Source organism: Eleginops maclovinus, chromosome 7 (assembly GCF_036324505.1).
Source record: "Eleginops maclovinus isolate JMC-PN-2008 ecotype Puerto Natales chromosome 7, JC_Emac_rtc_rv5, whole genome shotgun sequence".
Classification (NCBI taxonomy): Eukaryota; Metazoa; Chordata; class Actinopteri; order Perciformes; family Eleginopidae; genus Eleginops; species Eleginops maclovinus.
The window spans coordinates 24,159,515-24,175,974 of record NC_086355.1 but is presented as its reverse complement, the minus strand read 5'-3'; the positions used below and the strand labels follow the sequence as shown (position 1 = coordinate 24,175,974).

At 42.2% G+C, this 16,460-nt stretch overlaps 2 protein-coding genes across 2 annotated transcripts in view; one reads left to right on the top strand and one right to left on the bottom strand.

Moving 5' to 3' along the window:
* The window catches only part of gli2a (GLI family zinc finger 2a), an 88,754-nt gene that overhangs the window by 33,469 nt on the left and 38,825 nt on the right, over nucleotides 1–16,460 (bottom strand). The window contains exon 3 of the mRNA XM_063888751.1: nucleotides 3,237–3,342. Within this exon, the coding sequence (XP_063744821.1) occupies nucleotides 3,237–3,342 (106 nt within the window). The remainder of the gene's footprint in view (nucleotides 1–3,236; nucleotides 3,343–16,460) is intronic.
* LOC134866970 (piggyBac transposable element-derived protein 3) lies at nucleotides 5,220–8,379 on the top strand. Its single transcript, XM_063887211.1, has 4 exons — nucleotides 5,220–5,439; nucleotides 5,929–6,162; nucleotides 6,263–6,403; nucleotides 6,579–8,379. Exons 1-4 carry the CDS (start codon nucleotides 5,382–5,384, stop codon nucleotides 8,135–8,137), a joined length of 1,992 nt encoding a protein of 663 aa, XP_063743281.1. The 5' UTR covers nucleotides 5,220–5,381; the 3' UTR covers nucleotides 8,138–8,379.

Genomic DNA, 16,460 nt, shown 5'->3' with positions numbered 1-16,460 from the left:
AAGCGAAGAAACAACATGGACCCGATCTGTACACTGTATTAAATCAACACATTCCGTGCTGTCGGCGGACTTCCTGCTGAGTGGGACCACATGTGTTTGTGTGCAGGGGCGGTGTCTGCCACACAACAACCTTGGGCATATTTCAGCTTTTCTTGTGCTGCAATTTGCCCCCCGACTGCCTCTCAAAAAGCATAAATACAAGCTGTGGAATGAGCGGGGGATCTGTTTTTCTCATCTGTTGCGTTGTCGTTGAGGTTCTGGGAACGGAAGGCTGGATTTCAGATGCTAATTACCCGGTCAAACATGTTGGCACGCTGGCTGGCTTTCCGGGCTTGTGGGTTTGCAAAGAAGATGCCCGACTCCACAATATGCAGCACATAAGTTGTGCTGTCATCCCACAAGATTCCCCGGCAAGTTTTCTAGCTCTCTGAGGGCGGCTAAGTTCGTGAAAGGCAGTGAAACCACAGCCCGAAGGTTGCTACTTTTAAATCCTACATCAAGAAATCAGAAATGAAAGAAAACCTGTTACACTGCACAGGAGATCATTTAGGCCAAACACATGTGCGTGCCACAGCTTTTGAATAAAGGAGTAAAAGGGCATTAGACAGTCCAACAAGAACCTCAATGAAAGGGAACTAACAGGACACAGGACGGCAAAAATACAAAAGACAATATCTCAGGTTCATACATTTGGATCCTTTCCTTGAATAGTTACTCGATGAGTGCAATAGTCTTTAATGACTGCCTTACAAATCAAATCATTTAGTTTTTATTTGAATTGAACTGCATATACTGATAAGACACATAAAATAGAGTCAGGAAATGACATCAAAGGTAGCAGAAACAGTCACTATTAGTCTCTTCAATCTCAGATAACTTGTGAATTTCTTTCCAGCTAATTATTGATTTGTGTATATGAGATTATTTATCTTTAATGGTCATAATGGTCAGTAGTGGTGTAAAGTAACTCAATGTGTTGCTACTTTGTAATTCTACTCCACTACAATTCCAAGGTAAAAGGCGTACGTTTACTCCACTACATATATGTAATCCCTTTAGTTACTTTACAGATCTGGATTAATGATGGTAAATATAATCAGCCCTTAAATCAGACTTTAGTTCACCTGCAGTAAATCCAGCAGCTACCCTGCAGTATACAAAGCCATTCAAACTAGCTGCACCTTTACCAGCTCTGAGAACACTTTAATGATCAATCATTATAAAACATATCAGAGATATTATTCTGAAATGGACCAATCAAACAATGACTACTTTCACTGTCGCTACTTTAAGTACATTTAGATGAGAGTACTTTCTACTTTCACTGGAGGAACATTTAGAATGCAGGACTTTTACTGTGACAGAGTATTCCTACACTCTGGTACTTCTACTTTAATTAAGCACACAATCTGAGTACTTTCTCCACCTCTGGTGGTCAGGAAATGACATGTAGCAAAGGTTGCAGGTTGGTTCAAAGTTGCTGTACGCATAGGGTACGTGAACAGGCCTACTGTTTCACATACTCCACGGTCTATCCCCCTGACAGGCAGGGCGCAGGTACCACAGCAGAGAGTTCTGCAGGATCTGCATTCTGACAGCTGCGACATGGTGACCTGCAGCCCTCATTATGTTACATGCAAACAGTGATGAAGGGCGCTCTATGTGGAGTTAGCCCGATCCTTCAGACAGGAAGTACAACCCTGACACGCAGACACCAGCTACTGACAAACCGCTGCCACGTCGCGCCGACACCCTGCTCCATTTCGCCGGGGACGCCGTGCAGTAATTAGGTGAATTTGACGCGAACCGGCTCAGAGACAGCCGGATCAAGGTGTTGATGAATTAGTGGGAGCACTCTGTCAGAGTCACATCACATTAATCAAAAACAGCAGCGGGTGCAAAGCTAGCTCCCCCCCGCCCCCTCCTCCGCTTGCTTTGCAGGTGATGAATAGCTCTGCCTCGCTGTGTATCACCTGATCTCGCTGAATTTAAATGTAACAGCACAGTTCCTCACAAAAACCTCTATTGATCTTACTGCTGGGTTCTTTTCCCTAGTTTCAAACACTTCAGATAAGCATGAGAAGAGCCGGGCCATGTTCGGAAGGCCAGACTTTTATGGTAATGCCACAATAATAAAGTCAGAAAACCAATTAGTTCCTTGGTAGGTCGATGCAAGTTTCAAATCCAAGCACACAGCTGGACGACCAGCCGGTTTCTACCAAACAATAAACTGTGAGCTCATGATTTAAATGGAGTGCTTTTTACAAATAAACAGATTTATGTTTTAATAGCCAATAGTAATGCAAGGATGTTAGGATGTGTATCAAATCCCAGTTTTACTGAAGAATCTTCTTACAACACTTTCTCTCAAATACCTTTGTCCAAAAACATAGCATTTGTGTACATGTTATTCTACATTTCAAACATTGTTTGTTGTAGTATTGTTTAGTTCTGTATTGTATATGTACAAGAAACACTTTGTATTAATATATTCTGTATTGTTATGTGAACCTGATTGTAAATCAAGTTTCTCCGCAGGTTGATAAAATAACCTGAACTGGAGAAAGAGGAGAAAAGTCAAGAGTGTAGTTTAGTTGAATGCTAATGTGTCGTGTCTCTCTCCCTCTGTGTATCTTGTCTGTCTTTAATGTATTTTAACTACGCTCTGTCAATGAAGCTCAGAAAGGGCGGCAGGTTTAAGTCTCAACTCTGATTCTGACAGATCGGAGTAAACGTGACAGCTGACCTCCACAAGGCCACTTTTTTCTGTATCATCTTTTTAAATCCCATATCACAAATCTTCAAGTGGATTTAGTAACTGTTTTATATCAAGATCTATTTTTTCTTTATGCCCTTAATCTCAAAGTGATGTTTCAACAAACAATGATCGTTCACTACTGCTGACACGAGGATTGACATGACTCATTTTTTACGTTGTATTATCAGCTGAAAAGCAAGTTTTTTTTTACCCCTTTTTATTGTTCGACTGCTGTGTTTTTGCTTTGTAAATACCTTATTTTACAGGTAAACAATGGGATTTTCATTAAAAATCAAGCCTGAGATATTTGGTATCTTTAAACTTTAGGATCCCCTCAACATAGAATGAATTTAAAAAGAAAGGTAGTGGATTTAAAAAAAAAAACCTGTCTTATGGACATGATGTGGAACCACATGGGACAGTGTTTCTGAGGGAAGATATTCTCTAACATTGACGAGTGATATCTGTGGAGACTCACCCATGCATGGCGTGGAGTGGATGTGGCTCATAATGGTATCGGCCCTCATGGTGTCTCATGTCGATCGGGATGGGCGTGTGAAACGTGGGGAAGAGGTGAGGGGCACCTGGGAAGGCAAAGAGAGACAATGTCACAAATCAACAAAATACAGTGCAGCAAATACAGTGACACGTTTCCTAAAGAGGGCATGAAATATAATATAACTAATGTAGTAAAAGACGAACAAATGTTAAGGCTGGAGTTCAGGTCCTGAATAATGCCTTGAACGCAGCATGAGATGCAACTGCAGCGTTTTACAGTTCCTGTAATCCCACAGTAATTGATAGCTTTTACACTGTCTGAAGCTGTTACTCCGAGAACTGTATGTTCATTAATGGCCCTGTACATCCAATGAAACCAAAGCGTGGTTTACACAACAATGAATGTGTTTTTATGTGTCAGACTAAGAATGCACCAGTCCACCATTTCCTGCCATTAATGGTCTGATGGCTTGAGGGGAGTCTCATTAGGACAACACAGCCGATCGTCATTAATAACTGTGATCATACCGGTGAGCAGCAGACATTTATGTCCTGGTTGGAGGAGGAGGAGGAGAGTTGCCATCAGCCTACATATTCTCAGTTTTACATGTGTGATGCAGGACGAATAACTTCTTATCCAGAGCATTTTCAGATGTGTGTGTGTGTGTGTGTGTGTGTGTATGTGTGTGTGTGTGTGTGTGTGTGTGTGTGTGTGTGTGTGTGTGTGTGTGTGTGTGTGTGTGTGTGTGTGTGTGTGTGTGTTTGTGTGTTCTCTATAGAGGGACAGAGCTAGAGACAGAGTGCAATGCAGCTCCCTTGGGTAGGTCCAGAATGCTATTAGGATTCTTTGGCTGTACGGTCCAGTAAACCTGGGCTGACCTGGGAGCAGGAGACCACCAGGGTTAAAGGTCAAAGCTCAGTGAGAGCAGATCATTATCTCTGAGAGGACCGCTGGGACTGGGTGGCAGGGGGGAAATGGGCTCATGTTATCAAACCAATGAGATGCCAGCGTCTTAACAAAAACACATTTTAAGGGGGTTTAAAGAAACACTCATACTGCAAAATATATTCTGGAAGGCTTAGAATGTGACACATCTCAGTAATATTTTTTATTGACCGTAGTTCAAATGAATGGTTGGTATAAGTAATTGGGTGCAGTGTAAGTTGTACTGACTTTATCGAGACAGTTAGATATAGAATAAACATTTTTTTAATGGAAGGTAGATCTCAAAATATCCGAAATATAAGCTTGTATTACAAATGAACCTGTTTCTCTGAGACTGAAAGGGAATTTCTTTATCTGCTTGCTATTTTACTGCAAGGAAACTGATTTTTGCATACATGGAATTTGCATTCAATCCCAGTGTTTGTCACTTTAATCACAGAGATTATAATATCGTGTGGCTTTTCTTTTCAAAGTCTGCATTTTTCAAACACTTCCCTGTTTGAGGTGTGCCTTAGGGGGGCTAACAAGGTGTAACAGGACTCCGGGCCTTCAGGCCGTGGCAGAACGCTAAATGTTGTTTCTAGGTAATGCCAAGTACAATGACAGACATTACTGCTACTTAACCCTGATTGAGCCTTTTGTTATTGTGATTGTGGTAATCGTCATGACGTTGTAGCATCTTGTTCTGATGGGATTACACCCGACTGGGAGAGGAGAGCTTCCCTGAGGCGGCCCTGAACTGTGACTGCGGTGGAATTTGTTTAAGAACAAGCATTAGCCAATCATTTCCCTTCTGGAAATGTTATTTAGTTTTCTGTCTGCTGTATTTTACACATGCATTTACAAAGTGCATTTCTGAAGATACAGTTGATTAAGAGAATCAAGGGATTTGCTTCAGTGTATGATGGTGCAAACATAAACAACATAAGAAAATAAGTAGAGGAAGGTCAAAAATATAACGATTATAAAAAGAGAATATAGAAAAATATATATATTTATGCCAAATTTAGATATACCCTCCTAGGACCTGGCGTACACATACGTGGACATCACATTTTTGGTCATATGACCACAGTCGTTAATTCTGCTGAACTGTCGCCTCATGGCCAAGTATGTGGACACTTACACTGTCATCTGGTGGTGTCAGAAGAGTACAACACACTACGGTAAGAATTAAAAATGGCGGCAAACACAAGGGATAATTCAAGTGGCAGCTCCAAACACAAACCTCGACAAGGTAAGAAGTCCTATCATATTTCAAGGCTTTTTCTGATTTAGATATTTATCAAAGCATTGTACGTTTGTCATGACATGCAAATTTGACAAAAAATGTGTGAAAATAACAATTTGGTATGCTGCTAAACATGATGTACACGTATGTGTACATTGGGACTTAGGTTGGTCAAAAATGCTAATATGTTAGCAAAAATGTGCACGAGTAAAATAGCTTATAGCTAACTCTGGTGCAGCTAAAAAGCTGTACATTGTCCCAATGAAATAAATAACAATTAAATAACTAAATACATACATAAATACATAAATTAGTTGGGTTAAAAATGTTAATATGCTAGTAAAAATGTGCCTTGCTATAGCTAATAGCTAGAGTTGTTTATAGCTATCTCTGGTGCAGTTGAAAAGCTGTCCCAGTGAAATAAATAACAAAGAAATACATACATATATAAATGACATTGGTTTGTATTTGATTTTTTCATGTTTTTATTTCCAGAGCGTTTTTCTGTGCAAACAGCATTGGAGCAATTTTGGCTAAATGATGGAGACAACTCAGATTTGGAAGACTTGTCTGACAACGATGATCCCATCCTGGATGCCAATTACCAACCCCGAACACAGGAGCGAAGCAGCAGTGAGGATGAGGATGACAGTAGTGATGATGAGGACCCCATTCCTCAGCCCACTGAGCACAGCAGAGGACGTAAACGTCTCCGTGGTGCAAATAATGGTTAGCCAAGACCCAGTGGATATTTGTTTATTTTAGGCAGGGCCTAAGGGCTAGGTGAAGGATAGGAAGCAAAATGCTTATTTACAACACTTGTTGACAGGTTCAGGGACAGGGACAGATACAGGTTCATCCCGCACTCCCAGACGGCGCCGTCAAACTCAGCAGATCGAGGCTGATAACTCAGATGATGACTCGGAAGAGACAACACCAGGACCAAGCACTCAGGGACAGCCCAATAAAGGTAATTGTTATTATTTTTGCATGCCTTGAGGGTAAATCTTCAAATTTCATATAAACGTCCACTCAGATTCAACTAGGTTATGCACCAATACACCTCAGTGAATTGCTTGCATGGGTAAAAATATGTAGCTTACTTTGCAATAACTACTATTTTTATTCTGATTCTGGTTGTGCAGGACGTGGGTTGCGCTGGAAGGCTACTCCATTGACGCCAGACCTTGCCCAGTTTGAGCATAAGGACGAAACTGAGCTTGACAGAGATGGCTGGACCCCACTAAACTATTTTGAACAGTATATAGATAGAGATTTGATGAAAATAATTTCAGATTGCTCTAATGCTATGTCATTGTGTAGGAGTGGGGACCCACTCAACACCTCTGTAGATGAGGTTTACCACTTTTTTGGTGCCTGTATTCTGATGTCCTGCATCCGATACCCAACAATCAGGATGTACTGGTCCCAAGCCTTGAGAATCACTGCCATCACTGACAGATTCACGCGCGACAGATTCTTCAGACTGAGGGGATCAATAAAAGTGCTAATCGATGATGATGTGCCAGAAGATCTGAGGAAGAGGGACAAATTCTGGAAGGTGAGGCCTTTTCTGGATCGGATTCTGCAAGGCTGCAAGTCTCAGAATCGACCTGAATGCGCATCTATTGATGAGCAGATGATTCCTTTCACAGGAGCCTGTCCATGCAGACAATATCTGCCAATGAAGCCAAACCCAGTTGGCATCAAGAACTTCGTTTGTGCTACAGCAGATGGCATTGTGCTGGACTTTGATCTGTATCAAGGTACAGGTGCACTGCTTGAGCAGGTCGAAGAAGAGGTGGGCCTGGGGTTGGGAGGCTTAGTCTTGGCTCGTCTGTGTCAAACTCTGCATCGTGGCACAAAAGTGTATTGTGACCGGTTCTTCACAAGCATCCGAGGTGTGGAACAAATGATGAAGAAGGAGATGTACATTACTGGTACAATAATGAAGAACAGACTCGCTGGCGCGAAGGAGAAGCTACCCTCTGACAAAACCATGAAAAACACAGGAAGAGGTACCTCATCAGAACTTTCCACTGAAGACGGAAAGTTGTGTGTAGTGAAGTGGTATGACAACAAACCAGTATTGATGATGTCTGTTGTTCATGGCACAGAGCCTGAAGACACCTGCCAGCGCTGGGACAAGAAATTGAAACAGTATGTGACTGTCTCGCGACCAAGCATTGTCCGTGAGTACAACCTCAAGATGGGTGGAGTGGATTTGATCGATAGAATGATTAGCTACTATCGCATGAGCGCCCGTACTAAGAAGTGGACGATGCGGATGCTAATGCACTTCACAGATCTGGCTTTAGGTAACAGCTGGCTACTCTACCGCAAAGACCTCGCAATATGTGCTGCACCAAAGAAGAGCATCATGCAGTTCCTTGAGTTCCGTACAGAAATTGCTACGACCCTCTTGGCCCAGCATCACGGTCAAGGAAGCCATGCAGACCTCTCTGAACAGTCAGAGGAAGAGGACAACTCAAATGAAGGGAACAAACGTCCTGTGACGGCAGTGCCCCATGTCTCGGTCCGCAGGAGGGCGAATGCCCATCTCCCAGAGATGATCAGCCTGAAGAACGCGGCGCGCTGCAGGGTAGCAGGCTGCACTGGAAGAACCCGAGTGCGTTGTGTGACCTGCAAAGTGTTCTTGTGCTTGCAAGGCGATCGCAACTGTTACACAGCCTTTCACACATAGACACACATACACTGCAGCACAACACACACACACACACACACACACACACACACACACACACACACACACACACTGCTGCAATGCAAAATTTCACATAACACATACTGTAACTGTGACTCTCCAAAGGGGGCAAAAATGTTTTGTTTTTCTTCATTTTGTTGTGTTTTTTCACAATGATGTTCAAAACACATACAATAGTTGAAAGTTGGAAAAACTGCTGTGTTCAAGGTTGAAATAAAATAGTTTTTCACTCTATTACAAAAAGGTGACTTTAATGTGTTTTATGGGAATTCAGACCGAGTGTCCACATATGTGGACATCATTTTTCTCTAAAAGTACATCATGTCAAAAGATGATACTTAGTTTTTATACTTATCAGGTTCCAATAAGCCCAAATAGCAAAGAGAAATAAAAAATGCATATAAAAAAACAGCTCGGGTCTTAGGAGGATACATAAGAAACTAAAAAACTGGGTACAATAAATATATGACAATATACAACAAAGCACAGTGTATTCTATTATATTTAAAGTGGAGGTCTGTGCAGAAATAATATTTAGAAGGATTAATATTAACATGGCTCACAGTATTTAATAAAAAGAACAATATGTTATTCACATTTGCTCCTTAAATTAATGGTCCAAACTGTCCTGAAAATCAGATATGTTTGATAAAAGTTTATGATTATATTGCCAGAGGATATTTTTTGAAACATGCCAAGTTCATCTCGGCAGAAATTACAGACATGGTGGATTTGCAGGGTGGTAATACTAATGACTACCCTTCAAACTTTACAAATCAGTGGATGTCCGCAGGTGAAATAAGTCTCAAAATGTCTGTACCAACAGTCACATCGGCCTGTGCAGACAAAGTGAGTTGTAGAGATGGAGCCCCGCGCTGCTTGTCTCCTCATCTTTGAGCTCAGAAGGCCAAGGGCTCTGTGTTTCTATCAAGATCTACGGCGCTGGATCTCAGCCAGTGACCCTCCCTTGCTTTTGTGCGTGAGACAGGCGGCCAATTCTGAGTCAACTTGTGTGTTACAAAGCCAAGAGAGGCACCCATTAAATGAGTGAGAGGGAGTGAGAGCTGGGAAAAGGAGTTGGAGCTTTGTTCCACAAGTGGAGCCAGAAGTTGCGGCTTTGTCTGAGAGGTGCCCCCTGCTTGTGTTGCCTGGCACATCTCTGGTGGAAAGGGACTGGGGTAGAGAGGGGCAAAGGGACGAGTAGATGAGAACAAGACAACGACAGAGACAGCAAGGATGTGCTGGAAGTCCGACCGGACCAGGAGCTTCTTTAAGACTTTCAAAAAAAGTGTGTTAGGTTAGTTGAAAGCAATAACCTAACACACTTAGGAAGTTTATTCTAGTGAAAAAGTTGTAGATTGCTCACGTTTTTCTTCCAGTATACCCATTAGAAAATAATGTAATGGCCATTAGTGCTGCAGGCAGAAACACACCAGAATAACCAGCCCCAGCCGAAGCCCCAGAGGCTGATTTCCCCACTGCCCGCTCCCAGCGTGGGGCTGCTCATGTGGGGGCGACAAGAGCGGAGCAGCCCCTTCCATCACCCGGACAGCTGCATTGTTTCCTGTTCTGTAGGGACGGCTACCGACAGGTACACAGCTGGGACAATTCACACACTTCAGTGGCTTGATTTACCGCCCGTCTGTCCTCTGGGCCTCGAACTGTGTATCCAAAGTGGTGCTGAGGACTGTTCGGACACACATTTGCACAACTAAAACAGAGTGTGACATTGAGACAGAGGATAGATAAGTAATTCTCATAGTAAGCAAGAGCTGTAAAACCTGTCTTAAGGTACTGTGAACCCCTGTGCAGTGTTCTTGGTATCTCAAAAATCTCCCAAGCCATGGAGCTACAGCTTAAACTAGGCTTCCAGATTCATAGTCTAACTGGTACCTAGAACCACACACCCTGACTGAAGGAGCCATTTAGATAGATAGATAGATAGATAGATAGATAGATAGATAGATAGATAGAGAGAGAGAGAGAGAGAGAGAGAGAGAGAGAGAGAGAGAGAGAGAGAGAAAGAGAGAGAGAGAGAGATAGATAGATAGAGAGATAGAGAGATGGATGGAGGGATGGATGAATGGATGGATGGATGGATAGAATTACTTTATTGATCCCAATTTGGGATTTTTTTTCCATTGCAGCAGCATAAAAACAAGGCAATGTAATTACAATAAAATTGCATTTAAAAAGAACAAAGTAAAAAATATACATTTGGGACAAAAAATGTACACAAAATATAAACAAAAACAATGTTAATTAGAATAAATATAAAATGGATTTCAGATGTTTTGGAAAAGTTTGATATAATAACTATGATGCCTCACTCTCTCAGAACTTAAGTAAAACATGTCTTGGCTATTTCATTTCAACTCGTGAATTTGGGATTAATTTCAACCAATCCAGAGTTGTTGATAGTTTGAAAGTTAAGTTAGTATATAATATGTGTCCAAATTCATGTTGATTTTATTTTTTATGTATCCACTTATATGTGTGATATATATGTGGAAAATAAGCCAACTACCAGCGAGTCATATTCAGATCTGGAGGTAATGAATACAGTCTCAGAATCAGAATACCTCTAATAGTCCCACAAAGGGGAAATTTGCATTGTTACAGTAGAAAGAGCCACATACAGCTTAATGTTACACCAAGATACTAAAAAAAGATATATACAAGAAGCTTTGGGATGCCGTCATCTAATACCATGAATCACATCAACCCACCGGAACCTCTAACTGGTGGTTGTTTTCAGGCATTATATCTGCTCAGATCTCTCACAACAGGTTTCAGTACAGAACACATCATTGCCCCCTATAGCCCCCATCATGACGCTCCAGACGGCCAAACATCCTGTCACATCTTTGCATCTTAACGGCCCGGTTTGATCTCTCACTGAAGACAATGCCAGGTGTTGGATGTTAACAAAGGCCCCTCCGAGTCTCATGACTCAGAGACAAAGGAAGGAAAAGCACTCTCTCATTACGTCCAAATAAAACTCCAGATCAGGACCGTGCTGGAGTGCAGAGTGGAGTGGGCTCATGTCTTAGAGGAAGTACTCAACGATAATAATAATGCCCTGAGAGGCCAGGTCAGGCCAGGAAGAATTTTGTGAGAAAAAAAAAGCTTTTGTGGAGCTGTGAGAGAACAGGGTAGTAAGAGCAAGTGAAGAGCAGAGGTGGGGGTGCTCCATTCAACAGGAAATTCCAGCAGAAAAAGTTGGCCCGGGTCCTAACTACACAGCGCTGTGCCAACGGCTATACACAAACGCTCATGTGCATGCATACACACTCACACACTCACAATTACACACACAGACACTGATTTGTTCTGCAGTTCACTCTCAGTAAGCAACCATCAAGAGGGACTGACACAAACACAGACGTGTTACTTTGAGGTTCCACAGACATGCCTCTCTTAAACACACACACATACACACAGCAAGTGCTATGCCCAAGGTTAATAAAAAGTGTATGTTTAGCCTAATCCGAGAATCCTGCTCTACACACACAACATGAAACCTGCAGGTTTAGTTTGCAAGACGTGGCTTCCTCTAGGGCAGTACATGGGCGAGTGATGGCGACAGAGGGATTAGGGGCTTACAGTGGAGCACGGAACCACCGCCATCTATGAAAGGAAGTCTTAACAGAGTAGCTCTTTACTTTTATCAGCCCTGAGGGAGGGTAAAATGATACCTTTTTTATTGATAGGGGGATTTTGGGTAGAAGGTAAGTGGATTAGGCCAGTGGTCCCTGTAATGACACAAGACGGTTTGAGCGGAAATTCATTAGTCCTTGTGAACTCGTGCTAAGTGTGTATATGTTATGATGAACACATCAAACACTCTCTCCCTGGGAAGACTAACACCGCTGTTTTCCAGAGGATTGGAGGCAGCACTGTAAGGAGCAGTGTTGCCACAGTTACTTCGGAAAAGTAATCTGATTAGTGATTACAGATTACTCCTTTAAAAAGTACAAAAAAAGTTACTTTATTCGTTACTTTCAGCAGCTGCCGACAACCCCCCCCCCCCCCCCCCCCGCCTCCGCCGCCTCAACATAAAAATGAGTCCATCATACTGCCCGACCAACTTCTTAAACTCTCCCCCACTTAGGCTACTGGTTTTGCACCGAGATCCAGCTTTTGTTGTTTGGGTGGTGGGGGACCTCCTGCTTTAGTCGCAGCTCTCTGCTTCGCTCCACCTGGTGGGACTTGCTCTGTCACTTTGACTGTGCCGTGCTACGACTCCAAATGTTTCTTCACATTTGACGTAGTGTTTTTGAAGCTAGATAGCACTTTGTCTCCAGCACAGAGAACAACGAACCTTAATGTTGTCATCTTTAGCTGACTCCAAAACCTCAAAAATAGTGACTGTATTTCCAGCTAGAAAACGTGCATCTCTCTCCTCCCTCCTTTGTTGTATACGTTTGTGTTGCTGCGTGGTATTACACGTGAGTTGTCCTCGTGCTGAAAACGTGACTTAATTGTCGCATAGACGTCACTCCCCGAGACACAAGAAGAAAGCAAAAATATATCTTTACTAAGGAAAATGACAACAATAGTAACGCACAGTGACTTGGATAAGTAACTTTAAACTGATTACTGGTTTGGAAATAGTAACGCGTTAGATTACTCGTTACTGAAAAAAGTGATCAGATTAGAGTTACCGACATCACTGGTAAGGAGGGCATGGTGTTTGAAGCCTGGAATTCTTTCAGGGCACATTATGAAATCAGATGTTTATATTTGAAATATAACAATGTCCATTAGACAGTGGCTAGGGATAAGAAGTGAACTTTAACACTTTTAAAGTACAATATGACTTAATCTCAATTAGGAGTGATAGGCTACTTGAAATACTGCGTTGGTCTACTTTATGTTTTCCGCTATACCCGTTCATCATAACAAAGCATCCGTGTGACTTCATCATCTGTTCCTCGTTCTGTCAGGGCTGAAGTAGGATTTACTTGCCAGTTTTCTTGCAGCAATTGACTGCGGGCTGCTTTGTTTAGGAACACCTCACAGCAGCTGTGTCTGTAAAAAACATTTACATTTAAGAACTGTATTTTTTAAATGTATCTGATAAGTTAATATTTGTTTTTCTCTGTAACGTACCGAAATCCAGTTTCCCTATAAGGACTGATATTAAAGCCACTGTAAAGAGCACACATGTATTTGAAACACTGTTGGCATTAGCCCGGTTTTGTTCTCCACGAACTCCTGAGAAGCGCTCCACTATATTCAGCAGCTAGTTGCTTACGTTTGCTGCTGAGCAGTATAGTATTTTTTTGAAACAGCTGAAAGAGACATGGTTGATGAGAGCGCAGAAACACAGTGAAGTCGACAGTTAGACCAAAAATAATGGACTGAAAGACATTCAGATGCTGTATAGAGATGGTGAGAACTTCAGAGCTGGGATACACTAAAGGATTGACTCATACTACAGGTTCAAAAAGAAATTATTACCAGGCATATTTTCGTTGGAGTCTGTATTTATTATCCGTGCCAAGGAAGTAATGTTTTGGTTGGGTATGTTTGTACAAAAAAAAGATTGGTCTAATTTTTATGATATTCAGTGGGAGGGTTAAACATTGGCCGCTGGAAGAGCCCATTACATGTTGGAATCAGAATCTTGTGGCGGATACGCAATTAATGTTTTACTTTCCTTGACAAAAACAAGTAAGGGCGTGGCCTTCGCAGAGGTCTGGGCTTTCCAGTTAATGAAGATATTCTAATAAGCTGTGCTGTACGAGCGAGTGTTAGATAACGGAAAGCCAGTGTGTATATCTCGTTGACATGGCGCCCTTATCCATCCCCCCAGATGTGTTGTATCACCTAGCAGGGGTTCTTTTCCCGCCGTGTTTACAAATCCTTCTCAGACCCAGCTGGCCTCTCTCCCCCCCCCCCATCAGTCTCTGTCAGGACTATAGGCCGGCCTCAGCTATCACTCCTTAGTCTCAGCATCAACCCCCGCGAACCCACCACCGCTATTATCCATCACCTCGGCTACAAGGGGCTTCACCGCCAATCCTAATTGTTCTAAAGACCAAGACCTTATCTCAGCTGGGCTGCCAATAGCTGGCGGTTCTAACGGTCATTCAGTGTGAAACAGGTAGTAGCATGGCAGGAAGAGACTCTTACTTTTGTCAGACTCTTGCACCTCCAAAATGTCAATGAGCTTTGATAAAATGTTGCATTTCTAAAAACGGTGGGTCTCTTTGCGGCATTGTACATTCTCAGCCCACAGAGATTCAGATGTTTTTCTTGGAACTTGTTTTTTACAGCTGGGATATTGACTGTATTGCTATACTACATGGTACAAGTGTTTATCCAACGCTTTAAAATCCAAACTACTCCACCAGGTGAAAATCTGCTCAAAGATTGTAGGTCAACCCTGTGAGAGACTCTAAGAATCATCTTACCATAACAACATATTGAGGCTGTCCAACAACCTAATCTCTGTCCCCAACCATGTCCTAAACAGTGACTATTAATTGTTGACATCAAATCAGAGGTACAATGTCCTGTGATTGAATAAAGTTAGCCTGAAGCACTCCTTTGTGCACCGGTCAATCCTAAAATGAAATGCACTATATAACAAATCACCTCTGGCTGGCAGATAATTCTCTTCTCTTTCTCTTGGATAACTGGGTTTAAACTCACACATTTTACATTTATATTCTATTTAATATTCCATTCCTTACACACTTAATGTATGTATAATATCCTGCTTTACATTTTGTGTACATTTGTATTCCGATTTTCTACTTTTTTAATTTAATTTAATTTCTATTGATATTGTTTACATTTTGAATTGTTTATTTCTAGTCTTTTATTTTCTCTAATGTACAATGCCTCGTCTTTATGCTGCTGCAACGCAAAAAAATCCCACATTTGGATCAATACTTCTATCTATCCATCTAAAGGTATGTTTCCTTTTAAAAATGTCAGAATTGATCTGACTACACTTAGAAAACTGAAAAAGTTGACTTGAATTAAAAGTATTATGTCAACAGATTTCACATAACTGTATTCGGTTGATTGAAAGCAATACATACAGACATAATACATTTAATTCAAGTCAACGTAAAGTATTCTAGTATTAGTAAATTAACTAACAACAACATGCATCACGGGGCCAGACAGTAGGGTATTTTGCGGGGTCTACCCTTCATGTATGAGTGTGTTGAGCTAAAGGAAGCTTGGCCCAGCAAACCTCTCCTTGTACCAGGCTGCAGACCTCTCTGGGAAGACAGATGAGGTGTCAGGATAATCAGCTTCCCGTGTAGACTTCTGATTTATCGCCTGGCCTCTTAAGAGCACAGGTGTGGGGCTGATCAAGTAATTAATGCAATGGGTTTGTTATTGTTGCTACAGTGGTCATTTCAATTCAGGAAGATGCCCGGGAACACCAGATAAACCCTTAAGGTCGATTTATGGTTCAACGTCAACATAACGCAACGACCACGCAGACGCGTGGACGCAGCCGTGAACATTTATAGCTCTGCGTTGGGTTTACGTGACGCAATGCAATTCCACACCACAATGGTAGGGGGCACAATGTTGTTTGTAAAGACTGACCAAGATTCTTTTGATGTCTATCGTCGTCGCTTGTTGTATTTATTTACCAGACGTTCTTCTTCTTGGTCCATTCTAGCTTTTTTTTTAAATGGCGGTCTTTGTGGATTGTAGGGGAAAAGCGAAATTACGTTTGTCGTTTTAGCGGACCAATCACAGCCCTTACGGCTGCGTCACCTCGACGCAAGGTTACAATTGTTGGGAGGTGCACGCAACGACGCAAGGAGGGCCCGCAACGACGCAACGGGTCCGTAAGGTACCTTGCGTTGCGTCGACGTTGAACAATAATAAGCCTTTAGTCTCAATTAGGAGTGATACTTGAAATATTGCGTTGCACTACTTTATGTTTTCCGCTATACCCATTCATCATAACAAAGCATCCGTGTGACTTCATCATCTGTTCTCGTTCTCTCAGGGCGGAAGCAGCATTTACTTGCCAGTTTCTGGAAAGTGTAAATGCACCAATCAAGCCAAGAGCTTCAAACGGCGGGAACCCGGAGCTCTCCTCTGTCTTCCGTGAGCCCTTTAACCTCTGAGACACAGCTGACGGAGAAGCTGCCAGTTCACACAAAGAGCCTCCTCAGCACCCTATGACGGCATCCTCAGCACAAGCTCAGACCCTCTAAGACTTGTAAACAGGGCTTTTTTCTTTTTAGGGAAAGGCAGAGGAAATACCCTAAAACAGCAGACAATGTGTGGGAGAGGGAGGCAAAGCACATCAATC

Bases quoted from the DNA above. Each gene is read 5' to 3' on its own strand.
- LOC134866970 (XM_063887211.1), top strand. From the start codon at position 5,382: ATGGCGGCAAACACAAGGGATAATTCAAGTGGCAGCTCCAAACACAAA. The intron at 6,163-6,262 runs GTTAGCCAAGAC...ACTTGTTGACAG, and splicing joins TCTCCGTGGTGCAAATAATG to GTTCAGGGACAGGGACAGAT. The intron at 6,404-6,578 runs GTAATTGTTATT...CTGGTTGTGCAG, and splicing joins TCAGGGACAGCCCAATAAAG to GACGTGGGTTGCGCTGGAAG.